This window comes from Martes martes, assembly GCF_963455335.1.
Source record: "Martes martes genome assembly, chromosome: 11".
NCBI classification, from domain to species: Eukaryota; Metazoa; Chordata; class Mammalia; order Carnivora; family Mustelidae; genus Martes; species Martes martes.
In genome coordinates, this window is record NC_137899.1 from 20,226,359 (window position 1) to 20,245,075 (window position 18,717).

At 35.2% G+C, this 18,717-nt stretch overlaps 1 protein-coding gene across 1 annotated transcript in view; it reads left to right on the top strand.

Annotated features, from left to right (window-relative positions):
• COG5 (component of oligomeric golgi complex 5) overlaps nt 1-18,717 on the top strand; it is a 283,807-nt gene that overhangs the window by 183,218 nt on the left and 81,872 nt on the right. Inside the window, exon 11 of the mRNA XM_080818263.1 lies at nt 7,049-7,130. Coding sequence (XP_080674389.1) covers nt 7,049-7,130 — 82 coding nt within the window. The remainder of the gene's footprint in view (nt 1-7,048; nt 7,131-18,717) is intronic.

Here is an 18,717-nt window from a genome sequence, read left to right on the forward strand (position 1 = left end):
ATTTATATTTTTATTTATTTGTTATTTTTGTTTGTTTTTAAGAAAAGTAAATTTTTTAATTAACATAATATATTATTTGTTTCAGGGGTACAGGTCTGTGAATCATCGGTCTTACACAATTCACAGCACTTGCCATAGTACATACTCTCCCCAGTGTCCTTCACCCAGACACCCTATCCCTCCCACCCTCCTTCTCTCCAGTAACCCTCTTACTGAGATTAAGAGTCTCTTATGGTTTTTCTCCCTCCCCAGTCCCATCTTGTTTCACTTTTCCCTCCCTTCCCCCACAACCCCCTACTCTGCCTCTCAAATTCCCCATATCAGTGAGATCGTATGATAATTCTCTTCCTCTGGTTGACTTATTTCACTTAGTATAATACCCTCTAGTTCCATTGGCATTGCAAATGGCAAGATTTTGGTTTTTGATGGCTGCATAGTATTCCATTATATATAAAATACATCTGACTTTTGCTTTATTTTCAGCTTATTGGTCTCAGCCAAAGGTCCAACTAAGTAAGTTTCAGAATTATAGATTGTGACCAATCTTTTTTTTTTTTTTTTTTGAAGCTGATAAGTCCCAACATCTCAGTCAGTAAGCTGGAAACCCAGAAGAACTGATGGTATATTTCTGCTCTGAATCCAAAGGCTTGAGACCCGGGAGAGCCAATAGTGTAGTTCTGGCCCGGAGGTCCATAGGCTGAGGACCCAGGAAGAGCCACTCTTTCAGTCTGAGTCATAAAGCAGGGCGGGGAGAAAAAACCAACACCCTAATACTCAAACTTGAAGAAAGTAAGGGAGAAGGAATTCCCTCTTAGCCTTTTTTGATTGCCTAGGCCTTCAACTGGTTGGATGAGACCCACCCACATTAGGGAGGGCATTCTGCTTCACTCATTCTACCCATTCACCTGTTAAACTCATCCAGAAATCCCCTGACAGACACACCAGAAATATGTAGACCAAATACCTAGGGCACCCCATAGCTAGTCAAGTTGACTCATAAAAGTAACCATTACAACAATAGTAGATAGTACTGTGTATCAGTCACTGGAGATACAGTGAGACATATTAGTTATTTTGGTTATATATCACAAAGAATATTAGCAGTGATGGCAAATATTTATATAGTGCTTCCTATGCCAGGCACCATTTTAAGCACTTCATCAGAATTAACCCATTTAATCTTCATGGTAAATGTATGAAATGGGTTTCCATTTAATGGATGAGGATACTAAAGTATAGAGAAATTAACTTATCCATGGTCACAGGCAGTGGTGAGGTCTGGATTTCAACCTCAGTATTCTGGCTCCAGAGTTCCTCTTCTTAACCACTACTATGTTCCTTTACTCCCATAGGAAAATATCATTATGATGGGGAATATGGGATACTTTAGAGGTATAGAACAGAGTGTGTCAAATGTAGGGCAACCAAGAGAGGAAATACCTAAACTGAACTCTGAAGAAGGTGCAGGTTTTAATAGCTGCTAACTAAGAGGCACTACGAAAGAACCTTCAAGAATCTGAAAGAATTTGAGTGTGGTTGAATCTCTGAACCACAAGCTTGAATCTTGAAACGGGAGAAATAGCCTGAGAAAATAAAATCATAAAGGCTTTGTAAGTCAAATTAAGGAATAATAATACTTTTATATATCAGACAAACCTTAGATCAAATTCCAGTTCTGCTACTTTCTATTTAATTCTAGGCAGGTCACCTTATCTTTTTGAGTTTCTGTTTTTTCTCTAGAAAGGGACTAAGAATGCCTTCTTTTGAGATTTTTTCGTCCACTCAATAAATATTTATTGTGTGTCCAGGTTAAAAAAAAAAGCACCCTTACCTTACACCTTATACAAAAATTAATTCAAAATTAATTAAAGTCCTAAATGTAAAATGTAAAATTATAAAACTCCTGAAGGAAAAAAAAATATGGCAAAAGCTTCATGAAATTGGACTTGGCAGTGATTTCATGCATAAGACATCAATACAATACAATACATATTTATTGTGTGTCTTTTCTGTCAGGCTCACATTCTCAATGCTGAAATTACAGTGGTAAAACAGACAAAAATGGTGCCTCTGCTGTCTTGGAGTTTACATTTTAGGGGTTGTTTTAAGGTTTAAATGAGATATAATATGCTGTAGTGACTGTTTCATAAAGCACATTCAGAAGATACCATTTTCTTAGCCAAGGTTTGTCTGGGTTCTCTGATTAAAAGTATATATACTTCGTGGATTTCAAGTTTTGAGTGACTTGTCACTAAGGGGGAAAACGTAACCAGATTATTTTTGACTCAATATTTTCTTTCAAAAGAGTGTGTCAAGGAATTAGAATTTTCTTGTTTATTTTGGCAATTCTCTAAAGCCTTGAAGAATTTTTTTTCCCCCTCAGCTTTATTGAGACAAATTGACATATAACATTGTGTAAGTTTAAGTTATATAATGTGATGATTTTTTACATGTATTTATATTGAAATGATTAACACAATAGAGTTAGTTAACATGTCCATTACTTCACATAATTACCTTTTTGTATATGTGTGTGGTGAAAACATTTAAGATTTATTGTCTTGGCAACTTTCAAGTATATAACATAGTAATGTTAATGATTCTCACTGTGCTATACACTTGATCCCCACAGCTTATTCATCTTATAACTGAGGTTGCAGCCTTTGACCAACATCACCCTACCCCAAACTTTGATAACTACTATTCTACTCTGTTTTTCTTTGAGTTTGACTTTTTCAGATTCCACATGGAAGTGAGATCATACGGTAGTTTTGTTTCTTTGTCTGACTTATTTCATTTAGCATAATGCCCTAGAGGTCCATCCATCTTGTCCAAATGGCAGGATTTCCTTCTTTGTTACAGCTGATTAGTATCCCATTGTATATTTCCATACAAATGCCACATTTTCTTTATCCCTTCATCTGTAAATGGACACTTAGGTTATTCCCATGTCTTGGTTATTGTGAAAAATGCTACAGTGAATGTGGGAGTGCAGGGATCCCTTTAAGACAGTGATTTCATTTCTATCATGCCAGCATTCTGTTACATCTCCTCTCACTTTTTTTTTTTTTTTTTTTTTGCTATTTCTAGAAATCTGTTTCAGTAGTTCTGTAGAATTACAAAAGATGATTTACCTCAAAGGAATTTATGGTTAATTGTAGGAATAATGACACATCTGAAAGAAATACAAGAAAAAAAACCTCTGGGGGAGATAAAAGCAAATGAAAATAATCCACAGAACAAACACAGAAAACAAAGGAAATACAAAGAAAGCATAAAATGAAATGATAAAAGCAAGAACAACTATTAAGTAAACATATTTGGTTTGTAATTTCTTACTAAAAGACAAAAAATTATTTAAAAATAAAAATATGTTATTTATAAGCATCACATCAAAAGCAAACAATATGGAATAAGAATAAATGGAGTGACAAACATTTCTCAAGTGAAAGCAGTAGTGATAGTATTAACTTCAGATAAAACAACAAATAATGATACATAGAATAAGGAGGGTCACACAAATTATCTGTCACTAGTCTCTTCAACAAATGGTGCTGTGAAAAACTGGAAATCCTTGTACAAAAAAAAAAAAAGTACCCTTACCTTACACCATATACAAAAATTAATTCAAAATGAATTAAAGTCCTAAATGTAAAACCTAAAATTATAAAACTCCTGAAAGAAAACATAGGGCAAAAACTTCATGAGGTTGGACTTGGTAGCGATTTCGTGCGTAAGATATCAGAATCACAGGCAACAAAAGCAGAACTAGGCCAATGGGACTACATCAAACTTCAGAACTTCTGTGTGACAAAGGAATGAAAATGTAACATACAAAATGGGAGAAAATACTTGTAAGTCATATATTAGATAAGGGATTGGTGTCCAGAATATATAAAGAATTCCCACAACTCAATGACAACAGCAAAAAAACTGTATTAAAAAAATGTGTAAATAGGACTTGAATAGACATTTCTCTAAAGAAGGCATATAAAGACGGCATAGAAGTAATTAAGAGTATATGAAAAGATGCTCAGCATCACTAGTCATCAGGAAATGCAAATTAAAATAATGAGATGTCACCTTGCATTCATCAAAGAACAGTGTATTGGTGAGGATATGGAGACTTTGGTACCCTTGTGCACTGTTGATGAGAATATAAAATGGTACAACTGGCTGAGAAATAGTATGAAAAGTTCCTCAAAAATTTAAAAATAGAATTACCATATGATGCAGCAGTCTCACTTCTGGAGATACATATCCAAAAGAATTGAAAGCGGTATCCGGAAGCGGTATCTGTTCACCCATGTTCATTGCACCATTATTCATAATAGCCAAGACAGAGACACAGTCCTGGTGTCCATTGATGGATGAATGGATAAAGAGAATATCACACACACACACACACACACACACACACACACACACGTGAATATAGCCTTAAGAAAGAAGGAAATCCTGTCACATGCTACAACATGGATGAAACTTAAGGACATTGTGAAACATCAACCATTCAAAAAAAGACATGGTTCCACTTACATGAGGTATACTAAGGTAGGTAAACTCTTAGAAAGTAAAAGTAGGCAGGATAGGTGGTTGGTAGGAGCTGAGGGGGAGAAAGAGGAGTTCAGTAGGTATCGCATTTCAGTTTTGCAAGATGAAAGAGTTCTAGAGGTCTGTTGTACAATAAGATACATATAGTTAACACTACTGTACACTTAAAAATAGATAAGATAGAAAGTACTGTATTTTTTTAAGATTTTATTTTTTTAAGTAATCTCTACACCCAACATGGAGCTTGAATTCAACAACACAGATCAAGAGTCACATGTTCTACCAACTGAGCCAGCCAGGCACCTCTGAATTTTGTGGTTTTTTACTACCATTTTATGATTATTTTCTATAATTTTTTTAAAAAAATGATTGTGTATTAAGTATTTTATTAAGTTAAAGAGTATTAATTGCCTTGAATTCACTCAGCTAAGTTATTCTGAGGATTTCCTTGAGACATTAAGTTATTAATAGGTTTCCTAATACTAAATAATATTTACATTGGGAGCATAAATCCTACTTGTTTAGATTATTCAAATAATTATTTTAATACCTGTTGAAATCAGTTTGCTTTCATATCTGAGAATTTTGTATTTGCATTCTTAAGCAAGGTTGACCCAAGTTTTCTTCCCCACATGTATTTATGTGTGTGTAGAATTAGTTATATAGTCATCAGATTTTTTTTATCTAGAGGAAAAGCTTTCAATTTTTCACCATTTTGCTATTCTTGCTGGACTTCTCATATGTGACCTTTATTATGTTGAGGTAATTTCTGTTCCCAACTTTTTGAGTGATTTTATCATGAAAGAGTGTTGAATTTTGTCAGATGCTTTAGTGTGCATCAGTTGAGATGATCATGTTCTTTTTGTCCTTCATTCTGTTAATGTGTGGTATATTTAAAAGTTTTTTAATATGAAAACATTTCCTTTAAGGTTCATGATATGCAATATACATATCACATAAAATCTTAGGACTCTGGGGGTGCCTGGGTGGCTCAGTGGGTTAAAGCTCTGCCTGATCAGCTCAGGTCATGATCCCAGGGTCCTGGGATCCAGCCCTGCATCAGGCTCTCTGCTCAGCAGGGAGCCTGCTTCCTCCTCTCTGCCTGACTCTCTGCCTACTTGTGATCTCTGTCTGTCAAACAAATAAATAAATAAATAAAATCTTTTTTAAAAAAAATCTTAGGCCTTTGAATCTATTTTCTGATCACTGCGTAGCAAATGAACAATTACTTGATTTGCCTTTTTTAGGGTATACAATACTCAGTTGGATTCAAAGCAAAAAATTTATTAAAGAAACAAACAATGAAAACAGAAGTATGTGAGCATAGGTATAAAAGTGAAAAATCAGTACTTTTCATTGGTCAGTTTTTCTTTTATAACCTTGAAAATTGGAATTTTATTTGTTGCAAGTCCAAAATAAAACAATTAGAGTTTTCTCATATTTATAACATATTTGAATATTAGGTGTATTTTCTTGTTGTTAGGGCTAAACATATGAATTGTCATTTTCATACTTCAGAAGTAGAATATTGGCAGTTTGATACTGTGTACCACACATGTAGAAATACCTTAAAAGTACTTGGTAAAATTTCTAGAAGTGTGATTCAGGTTTAACAGTATTATTTTGTCTTGTTTTAACAAATGAAACAAATGAAACTCTTTTCTTTTTAGTGATTGCTTTCTAAAACATCTATTCAAAGTTGAATGAAACATTGTGCTGAATAGTAGTAATTCCTGTGACTTTTTAAAATTTGTTAATAGGGGACACCTGAGTGACTGTCGGTTTCAGCTCAGGTCATGCTCTCATGGGTTGTAGGATCCAGCTGGAGTCAGGCTCCTCACTCAGAAGGGGGTCTGGTTGAAAGATTCTCTGCCTCTGCTCTTCCCCCACTCGTTCTCTCTCTCAATACATAAATACATCTTAAAAAAATACTTTTAACTGTATTTATGCTTTAGGCAGTTCTCTTTTGTAATTGGTGAATTATACTCTGGTGATAATTCTGGTCTAAGCTTGCTGTGTTCATCATTTTGTTATGGTCACACAATTACCTTCTGTATACGTAAGGAAGGTGGTAATAACAATTATAATAGTAATAACTAAATTCACTGTGGGCTTATTATGTGTCAGGGACTATCCCAACACTACTTTTTGTGAACTTTTTAATCCTTACAATAATACTGCAATGAAATAATACTGCAATGAAATACTGATACCATCACCGTTTTAGAGATGGAAGGAGGCTCAGAATGATTCAACAACTTGCCCAAAGCTCACACAACTAGTAAGTAGCAGAGGGTGATGACTGATTACTTGGACATGAGAACATGAAACATAATTTGAGTCATCTATATATTTCTCTTTAGTTACTTAATTCCATTGTTTGATAGATGTCTTAGAAGATTTCATTTAAGTACATTTTTATTTTTAATGTTATATCTTCTTAGCCATTACAGTTTTTAATAATTAATGAATACATTCCTTTTTTGGGTCACAGGATGGACAAGCTGAAATTTTGTACACTTTTTGGAATTCTGTTACTCAGGCACTTTCTTCTCAATTCCGCATGGCAACAGATTGTAAGTATGCTATTTATTTTGTAGTTAGTTTCATTTCCACATGCTTTAAAGTTTTCCACGTGCTTTAAAATGTAATGTTAAGAAGTTTTGCTTAATTGGTTTATAATACACATTTTTTGAAAATTCATTGTCCAATTATCATTTCTTCTGCTAACCATATATTTAGTTTTATCAACATTAAGTTAATTTTTTGTTTTTTTAATTAGTATGTGGAATAAATTTCTCCAGAAGAATGAGTTAATTCTCCATAGTTCAAACATAGAGGAACTTTGAAGTTTTCCAATATAAAGGGTGTAAAGCAGTTGATGTGGAAGAATTTAGTTGGTGCTTATAGAATTAGTTTCTAACTAAAAGATATTAAAATACAAGACTTAATATTATTTCCTTATTATTATAAATGAGTGAGTGCCGTGAATTATGAAGACGAATGATTCACAGACCTGTACCGCTGAAGCAAATAATACATTATATGTTAATAAATAAGTAAATAAGTAAGTAAGTAAGTAAAAAATAGCTACATGGTGAAAAAAAATGAGGATGTGATGAATGAACAGATGAAATACCTTCATCATGCGTGCCAGGGTGGCTCAGCTGATTGAGCATCTGCTTTCCGCTCAGGTCATGATCCCAGGGTCCTGGGATGGAGCCCTGCTTTGGGCTCCCTGCTTCTTTCGCTCCCTCTACCCCTTCCCACTGCTGGTACTCTCACTCACTCTCTCTCAAGTAAATAAATAAAATCTTAAAAAAAAAAAAACAAAACCCTTCATCATGAGTTAAAAGTTGCTTGTTCAAACACAATCTCTAAAATTTGTTAATTTTTTTTGGTCATGAAATAATGGCATTACCTGACTAATCAATGAGTGTAAAAAGGGTTTTAGAAGTTTATGTGTAAATTCTTATTTACAAATGTTACTGGAAGTATGTAGTAGATGTGAACATTATTTAGTCAGTGGTAATCCAGAGTTGAATAAACCACACTACCTGCCTCCCTACTATTGTGTGTGTGTGTGTGTGTGTGTGTGTGTGTGTGTGTATGAGAGAGAGAGAGGAGCAGGAAGGTGCAATGGGAGAGAGAGAATCTTTTTTTTTTTTTTAAGATTTTATTTATTATTTGACAGACAGAGATCACAAGTAGGCAGAGAGGCAGGCAGAGAGAAAGAGGAAGGGAAGCAGGCTCCCCACTGAGCAGAGAGCCTGATGCAGGGCTCGATCCCAGGACCCTGAGATCATGACCTAAGCCGAAGGCAGAGGCTTAACCCACTGAGCCACCCAGGCGCCCTGAAGAGAGAGAATCTTAAGCAGGCTCCACACCCAGCATGGGGCCCTACGAGGGGCTCAATCTCTTGGGCTTCATGCCCAGTGAGAGCCTGCAGCAGGGTTTGATCTCACAACCCAGAGATCATGACCTGAGCTGAAATGAAGAGTCAAATGCTTAACTGACTAAGCCACCCAGGCACTCCGGCCTCCCTACTACGGTTTCTGAGGAAATATACAGCACGACAGTGACCACAGAGGAGGTCTTCATTCATGTGTAGCCAAACAGAACATAAGCAGAGGGTGTATTTAGAACTGATGCACTCCGTTTACTTCTACAAATTACACTACTCCAAGGAGCACCTCTTTTGCATTATGTATCCATTTTGGTCAGCTTTTTTGAGATACAATTTATATACAGTAAAATTCACCAATTACAGGCAGAAAATTCTATGAGTTTTGAAATCATTTTTATCCTTTTCCCCACCACCACAATGAAGATATAGAATATTTCCATCACCCCCCAAATTTCCCACACGTACTTTTGTAATCACCTACTCCCAGCTCTTGGCTCCTGGCAAGTAACGATCAACTGTCTGTCAGTGTAAGTTAACTTTTCCTAAATTTTTGTAAAACTCGTATCACACAGGCTGTGTTCTTTTGTATCAGCATAATTATTGTAAGATTCATCCATGTTGTTGCGTATATCAGTGGTGCCTTTTTATTGCTGATTAGTATTCCATTGTATAGAGTATACAACAGTTTGTTTATCTATTCCCCAGATGGGAGACCACTGGGTTGTTACAGCTTTGGTTTATTACAAGTAAAGCTACTGCAGTTGTTTGCATAGAAGTCTTTTGTAGATGTATGTGTTCATTCTCAGGTAAAATATGAGTGGAATTGCCTGATCATTTGATGAGTATGTATTTAACTTTGTAAATAACTGCTCAACTGCTTTCCAAGATGGATGTACCATTCTGCATCCCATTTACAGTCTTTCATAACCCCAGCTGCTCTGCATCCTTATCTATCCATGATATTGTCAGTTGTTTTCATTTTAGCCATTCTTACGAGCGTGTAGTGGATTTTCATTGTGGTTCTAACTTCCACTGGCTTAAAAACCAATGATGACCCATGTTTTCATAGGCACATTAGGTATCTACGTATCTTCTTTGGTCACGTGTTTGTCAAAATTAATGGCTTTTTATTTTTATTTTATTGCTTGTTCTCTTATTACTGAGTCTTAAGAGATCTTTATACATTCTAGATTCACAGTCCTTTCTCAGATGTATGTTTTGCAAATATATTTCTTTTGTCCGTGGTTTGCCTTTTCATTTCCTTAACAGGGCCTTCCAAATGATAAAAGTTAACTTTGATGAGTCAAACTTACCAATTTTTCTTTTCTTTTTTTTTTTGACCAAAGAAATCTTTATTTAACCCAAGGCCAGAAGTATCTCCCCCTATATTTTATTCCAGAAGTTTTACCAAGTTCATTTGAAGTTAATTTTTGTATATTGTATGATATATAAGGGTCAAGGTTATTTCTTGGAATATAGATCTAAAAGATTATACTTCACCCGTTGACTGCCCTGGCACTCTTTTAGAAAAATCATTGGTTATATCTGTGTAAGACTATTTCTAGAGTTCTTTTTTTCTCTTGTTTTGTTTCTTTGTTTTGCATCTCTAGGTTTATACTCACAAAATTGTAAATTCTTCTAAGTTATTTCATTTATCAAAATAATTTTGCTTATTCTAGACCTTTTGCTTTTCCATAAATATTTCAGAATCAGGTTGTTGTTCTTATAAAAATGTTCCCTGAGACTTTGATTAGGATTACATGATGAATCTACAGATCATTTTGTGATAAATTCACATCTTAACAGTGTTGAGTCTTCTGATCCATGAGTAGAATACCCCATTGATCTAGGTCTTTTATAATTTTATCAGTGCTATATAGTTTTTAGTGTGCAAATCTAGCAAATCTTTTCTTAAATTTATTACTATTTCATATATTTTGATACTATCGTAAATGGCATTTTTAAAATTTTAGTTTACGAGTGTTCATTGTTAGAATATAGAAATACAGTTGATTTCTGGGTACTGACCTTGTATCTTTGACTTTGCTACCCATACTTATTAGTCTGGTAGTTTTTGAAGATTTTTCTTAACATTTCCTATATTGATGATCACATAGTTTGCAAATAAAGGCAGTTTCACTTTTTTTCCAATCTGGCTTCCTTTCATTTTTTTTCTTGGTTACCACCTCCAGTAGTGTAGAATTGATTTCTGCCTTGTTTATAGTAATCTTAGGAAGCATTCAGTCCACTTTAATATCTTAATGGCATGTTTTTCAGTGATGCCATTAATCAGGTTGAGGATGTTCCCTTCCATTTCTAGATTTTTGAGAGTTTTTTTTAATACTATTGTTAATTTTTTTACAGTGCTTTTCTGCATCCTTTAAGATCAAATGGATTTGTTTTTTAGTACGTTAATACCTTGTGTGCTTAGATAAACCTCACATAGTCATATATTGTCCTTTTTATATATAGTTGGATTCAAACTGAGTGTAAGGCTTGTTGAATGTGTTTACAAGATATTGATATTTAGTTTTTCTTAATGACTTTTTCCGGTGTGGGTATGAGGGTAATGCAAACCTCAGAGAAAAAATGGGAAAGTATTCATTCTGTTCAGTTTTCTCAAGCGGTTTATATAAAATTGGCATTATTTCTCTTTAAATGTTTGGTAGAATTCACCAAGGACGTCATCTGGGCCTAGAATTTTCTTGGTATGAAGATTTTAGCTACAAATTCAACTTTTTTTCTTAAATTATTCCATTTCTTTCTTCTTGGGTAAGCTTTGGTAGTTTATGTCTTTCAAAGAATTTTTCTAGTTCATTGAAGTTTTCTAAATTATTGCTTGTAATCCTCCCTTATTACCCTTTGGATGTATGTGGAATGTGATGTGTGATGCTCTGTATTCCTGATACCATTAGTTTCTTCTTTTTTTCCTAATAATTACAATTAGAGGTTTATTAATTTTGTCTTCTTAGAAACCAACACTTTCGGGGCACCTGGATGGCTCAGTGGTTTAAAGCCTCTGCCTTCGGCTCAGGTCATGATCCCAGGGTCCTGGGATCGAGCCCCGCATTGGGCTCTCTGCTCAGCGGGGAGCCTGCTTCCCCTCCTTCTCTCTTTGCCTGCCTCCCTGCCTGCTTGTGATGTCTGTCTGTCAAATTAAAAAAAAAAAAAGAAAAGAAAAGAAAGAAACCAACACTTGGTTTCATTGATTTTTCTCCTTTTCATTTTCAATTTCATTGCTTTCTGCTCTTGTGTTTATTATTTTTTGGGTTTATTATTATTTGGGTTCGATATGCTCATTTTCTTGTTTAATAAGGCTAAGTTTAGATTATTGGCTTAACCCTTTTCTAAGTTGTTTAGGCTGCAGATTTACCTATAAGCAGTATTTTAGCTGCATGCCACTGTATTATTTTTCCAAACATATAGAAAAGTTAAAATAGCAAAAAGCATCTATATATCTGTACCTTCGATTCAGTATTTGTTAACAGTTTTCTCACTAAATGAGTATTTTGAAACTGATGTTTGTTTGAAATTTAAAATTCATAAATTATTTTTAGGAGGTAATTTTTCAAATATTCAGATGTAATAGTATGTAAATACATACTTTCTTTAGTTTCTCACACCATGTATGAAAGTAATGGGTTTTCGTGAAAACAATAATCACCATGAAGTTTTCTTTAATATTTAACTTCTCACGTCATAAGCCAATTATGTTTAATGGAATATATTTACTAATATGCCAGAAAGGAAATACAAAGATGTAAATTTACTTATAAAACATAAGCATAATTATAAAGTTGATTGAAACCTCGGTTTTTAGATAGAATAAAAGAAAACTAATGTTAAAAGCTCATTTATGGCTATGCAAGATATCTGTTTTTAAGCATTTATTAAAAATGTACTCAGGGCACGTGGGTAGCTCAGTTAAGTGTCTGTCCGACTCTTGATTTTGGCCCAGGCCATGATCTCAGGGCCATGAGATGGAGCCCAGAGTCGGGGTGGGAGGAGTCTGCTTGAGCTTCTCTCTGTCTCTGCTCCTCTCCCCTCTCATGCACACGCTCCCGCACTCATTCTCTCTTTAAAAATAAATTATTTTTTAAAAATATACTTATAATCTTTTTTGAAAGCTTGGAGTTGTTATAGTCAGTGTTTTCTTTACTGTAGTGTGTAAATTTAGTTCCTATTTTGAATATCCCTTCTCTGAATGGCAGAATGTATCAAAGAAAATTGCCTTTAGCATTCTTGAAAAATTTCAAACCTTTAACCAGTTGAACCTTCCAGTATTATTTAGTATTGGTTGATTTAGTACATTTTTAGTAGAAATTGTGTAAGGTAAATTTCATGCCAACAAATCACACAGATTTGAGTGGAGGTGAAGCTACAAAGGAAATGTTCTTATCTGCTAATTCGGTCATCTCTCAATTCTGTATCTAATTGAATTTTCTTATGGATAGTTTTTTCCTACTTTTCTGCATGTCTAATAATTTTTGATTGGGTATCAGACATGAATTTTACAGTGTTTGATACTAACACTTTAATCTTCCTATAAATATTCTTGTTTTAGATACTGTCAAGTTACTTAGAAACAATTTGGTTTTTTTGAGTCTTGCTTGTTAAGATTCACTAGCAAAACCTGAGCAGTATTTGGTCTAGACCTAATTGTTTTCTACTCCTGAGGCAATAATTTTCTTCGTACTCTACCAAATATTCTGAATTATAAGGTTTTCCAACCTGGTTGTCAGGAACAGGCTTGCTTCCCAGTCATATGTGAGTAACAGGTATATTCTTTCTAATCCTGTATGGTTTCTTCCCCCAGACTCTGGAACTTTTCTCACACACATACAGTGAGTGCATAGCGTTTTGCTGAGTACTAATGGTGGACGATTTGCAGATTTCCGCAGTTAATCTTTTTGAACAGCTCTCTTCTCTCTGGTCTTCTGTCCCATGAATTCTAGTTGGTTCAGTTTTCCTGGTCCTGGGGACAGTAGGGGTAGAGGAGTCTCTTCCCCTTCCAGGCTATGGAAGCCCCTGGTAGGAAATAAGCTGATGTTACCAAAGTGGTAGGTTCTTTCCCTAGTCGATACCTTTTGCCAAATGGCCAAAAACAATACAGTATTTGATGGCAAGCACGTAATTTATTCAATGGCCAGAGAATGGAGAAGGGAAGCTCATGCTCTAAAGTCACCTTCTCCCCAATTGGGTTTTATGGGGTTAGGGTAATTAAGAGGCTGGTAAGCACGTTAACAGAGCGTTTTTTCCCAGGAAGTGGGATAAGGCTTCAGAACCAAGAGTACCACCCCTTTTCTTCCCCTAAATGGGCACAGTTGGATGGGTCATAGGCTGTTAGGTGTGTTTTTGTTCATTACAGTTAGATGAGGTCATCTGGAGGGTTAACTCAGTGTCTAAACTGGATCAAACCAGTCGGAAATTGGATCTTGGGGCCTGTTTGGAGCTATGGTTTCTGGCATCCTGCCTTAGCTTCTGGTAGCAAACAGTACCTGTGAGCAGGGCTAGAAAACTGAGTTGTTGCGACTTGTTAGCGAGTCCCCAATGACACTGGGGTGGTCATAGGGTTCACCTCATTTATTTCCTATCTCTCAGGGATCACTGTCTTTTATTACATGCTATCTTTAAATGCATGGTGTTTTCAAAACCATTATTTCATATATTTTGTCTGGTTTTTTTTTTTGGTTGTTTCAGATAGGTTAATTCTGGTCCCTGTTACTCCACCTTGACAAGAAGCAGAAGTACCTCATCTAGTTTTAAGAGTAATAGTTAAAAGTACGTTTCAAAATGTTTATGGTATGTGTGCGTTCAACGGTACTGTCGTTTACTTCTCTTTGGTCATCTGCTTTCTCATCGTCCTTAAGCATTATAAGCCTTTCACATTTTTCACATGCTCTCCTTTTCCCATTCTGCTCACTTCAGTGACCAGCCCCATCTCCTGGGTTATTAAGATAATTAGTGTCATTAGGAAATTCTTTCAATATCCCAGACCTTCCCTCTAAGAAAAGCCTTATTTTCTCCCAGTGGATCTCTGAGAGTGAGGTGACAATCCTATTCTTCAGAGCTACCCATTCACTGTTGGCCACCTGTCTGCTTTCTTTACCCTTTGCTCGAAGCAACACCATTCTTTGGTCTCTTTGTTCTAACTTGTGTTTCTCCTTTTCTTTTGATTTCTTCCTCTCAGGAAACCTATCAAGTCACTCTAATGTAGTAGAAAACTAAAAACTAGAGAGTTCCTCTTTAGTTACTATTTGATCTCTCTTTTTATCCAAATTTCTCAAAAGAGTAGTTTGCAGTTTTTTGTCTTCATTTCCAGCCTGTTGATTTCTCAACTAGGTGTATTCCAGCGGTCTGCCGCCATTCTATCAAAATTGTTGTCATTAAAGTAAGCAGTGACCTACCTTTTTAATTACCAAATCCAGGAGATGTTTTCCAGTTCTCATTACAGGACCTGTCTAGCTTGTGTAGTCGGAAGAAGCTACTGAGAGGAAATAGAATATTTGGGGCAGAAAATTCCATTAATATTTCACATTCACAGTAGTTTGTTACTTCTGATAGCATTATTACTTTAATAACTTCCTTTGGGAGAACTCCAAAGCAAGTTGTTTGTAAAGCACCTTCCATTTATATAGCACATACAGTCCCTGAAGTGTGCTGTAGTACTTCTTAAAATTATAGACAGGCAATATTAAGGAATGCAACCATCTGCAGAGTTGAAGATTATACACAATGTAACAGATTGTCTAAGTAAGTAATATTTTGGCAGAAAATATCTAAAGGGAAATTTTCCTACTTAGGAACATGTTCTTTCTGATTATAAATGTTCATGCTGAGTAAAAAGAAGTTCTAGTAGGTATAATAAAATAAAACCCACGACAGTGAATTTACTTTATTAAAAATGGGGCTTGAACTTGTCACCTTGAAAGCTTCTATAGGGTATCTGCCACTTTAATTATCTATGGGTGATAGTTATTTACCAAATGACTTATAAGCTTTATGTCTGTTACTTTTATATTGTACTTCCTAGGTAATAGTATTTGTTGACCAACTTGTTGTGTTATGATATATATATATTTTTTAAGACTTAGTAGAAAAAAGCAAGATAAACATTACCATTTTAAGCTCTTTGAAATTAGAACATAATTCTTCTTTTTTATCTGATGATTTTCCCAGAATGTCTTATCCCCCTTACTTTGCCCTATTTTTCATCATAGCTCTTATCACTTGTTAATATACCATATTATTTATTTATCATGTCTGGATCCCCTTTCCCCCACTAGAATGTAACCTAATCAAAATATTATTTTGATGACAGCAGTATTTTCAATAGCTAAAAAAGTAGCTGGCGCACAGTAGGACTTCAATAAGGGCTTGTTGACTGGAAGGAAGAAAAGAGGGAGGAATCAAGAAAAAATGCCAGTGTCCTCTTATAAAAACTGAAGAACTTAAAACATTTTTTGAAATATGTTTGAAATATTCTGGCAAGCAAATCTTTTAAAAAATGTTTAAAACCTTTGTATAATATCATTCTCTCAAAACTCTTACGCAACTCAAGGAGATGATTCATACAATTAAGAGAGCTATGTGGTACATATCTGTAGTGCTTTGGAAAACCAAGTGTGAGTAAGAAAAACACGGAAGAGATATATATCTTTTAAGATTTAGAAAGCTTTAATACTTGACATGTATGCTAAAATTCATTTTCTTTACCTTTTTAAAAATATAGTGATAAATCAGGAGTCTAGTTGTCCTGAGAACTAGGGTGATAAAGCAACCTTTATGAATTATGAGTACTTTCTTTAATGTAGATTTTTTTAAATGTTAGAATGATGTGCATATTAAATGATAATTGTGATACATTTCTTAAAAGTCAATGTACAATTTAAAAATACATATTTAGGAATTACATCTCCCACCTTCATTTAAAGTGACTTTTAGAATTTTGATCCCTGCAGTTGAAGCACTTTTTCACTGTAGAGTTCAAATGGGTTTATAAGAGACCTTCCAAAGCACCCTGTGTTTAGTACCTAAAGTCAAAACTTGGAGTTTGTTCAAAAAGAGGAATAACTGTTGTTGAGAACTGAAGTCTTTTTTTAGGAAAGTACTAAAAGTTTAGGGCACCTGGGTCGCTCAGTTAGTTAAGAAACTGCTTTTGGCTCAGGTCATGATCCTGGAGTCCCAGGATTCAGTCCCATATCCAGCTCCCTGCTCAGCAGGGAGTCTTCTTCTCCCTCTGACCCTCCCCCCTCTCATGCTCTGTCTCATTCTCTCTCTGTCTCTCTCAAATAAATAAATAAAATCTTAAAAAAAAAGGAAAGTACTAAAAGTATATAGAACCTAGAGGAAGGTGAGTCTTAGCTATCAAATAAGTTTTTGGAGACTTTCTTTGCAGGGAAAATTTGATCATGTAATTCTCTGATAAAAATCTTTTATTGGATATATATATATATATATATATCTCATGTATATATATCTTATGTTAACAAATATCTTATATTGGTTTCATAAATATATATATGTATTCATATATATATCTTGTGTAAGATATTCAATATCTTAGGGTACCTGGGTGGCTCAGTGGGTTAAGTCTCTGCCTTTAGCTCAGGTCATGATCTCAGGGTCCTGGGATTGAACCCCGCATCGGACTTTCTGCTCATCAGGGAGCCTGCTTCCCCCTCTCTCTGCCTGCTGCTCTGCCTGCTTGTGATCTCTCTCTCTCTCTCTGTTAAATAGTAAATAAAATCTTTTTTAAAAAAAGATATTCAATCTTACTTTGGTATATATATAAATAGGTATTTATATATATTGGTTTCATATATATATATATATCAGGTCATTATACTGCACACCTTGAGCTAATGCAATGTTACAAGTCAGTTATATCTCAATAAAACAAAAAAATTTTTAAAGATTAAAAATTTTTCATTGATTCCCTGTTACTCTTTTTTCTTTTTTAAGATTTCATTTATCTATTTTAGAGATAGAGCATGTAAGCAGGTGGGGGGTAGTAGGAGCAGAGGGAGAGGGATGAGCAGATACTGTGCTGAACAAGGAGCCCAACACGGGGCCTGGTCCCTCAACCCTGAGATCACAATCTGAGCTAAAATCCAGAGTCGGACATGTAATCGACTGAGCCACCCAGGGTCCCCGATTACTCTTAAAAAATAATTTATTGTAGGGGCACCTGGGTGGCTCAGTGGATTAAGCCTCTGCCTTCGGCTCAGGTCATGATCTCGGGGTCCTGAGATCGAGCCCTGCATTGGGCTCTCTGCTCAGCAGGGAGCCTGCTCCCCCCGTCCTGCCTGCCTCTCTGCCTACTTTTGATCTCTGTCTGTCAAATAAATAAAATCTTTTAAAAAATCATTTATTGTAATATAAGACTTAATAATAAAGAAAATAATATAATATGTGTATATTATATTAATATTGCTATGTAACCAAGATGAAGAACAGCCTCAAAATCAAGAAACAAAGTATTACCTGACCCAGGAGCTCCCCTCAGGTCTCCTGGTTTTGCCTGCCCTTCTATATAAGAGTATTCACTCATTTCTAATGACACAGTTTTTTAAAATTATTATTTTATACAGATAAAATGATCCAGTTTGTACTCTTATATTTGCTGTTTGACATTTCTCACTCAGCATGCTTCTAAGAATCCTCTATATTGTTGCATGCACTTGTAGGTCATTCTCAACATTGTAAAATGTTCCATTTTGTGAATATATCAGAATATATTTATCCACCATATTATTGATGGGCATTTGGATTGTTTCCCATTTTGAGCTATTTTGAGTAATGCTACTATGACAATTCTGTCCATTTTTACTGGGAATAAACCTGGGACTAGAAAATAGGTACACATAGTGGACCGAATTACATGTTGCATAGAGATTTGCATGTGTTACCTTACATGACAAAAGGGATTTTGCAGATGTGATTTAAGGATCTTGAGGTGGAGAGATTGTCCTGGATTATCTAGGCGGGCCCGTATAGTCACAGAGGCCTGTAGAAGGGTCAGAGAGAGGCAGGAGAGTCAGAGGAGGAGATGTGATTATGGGAAGGGGCCCGCAAGCCAAGCAGTATAGGCAGGTGGAGAAGTCAAGGAAAAACTCCTTCAGAACCTTCAGAAGGAACACAGCTCTGCTGATAACTCGATTTTGGCTTAGACCAGTCTTGTACTTCTGACCTCCAGATCTGCAAGATTATCTATTTATGTTATAGTAAACCACCAAATCTGTGGTAATTTGTTA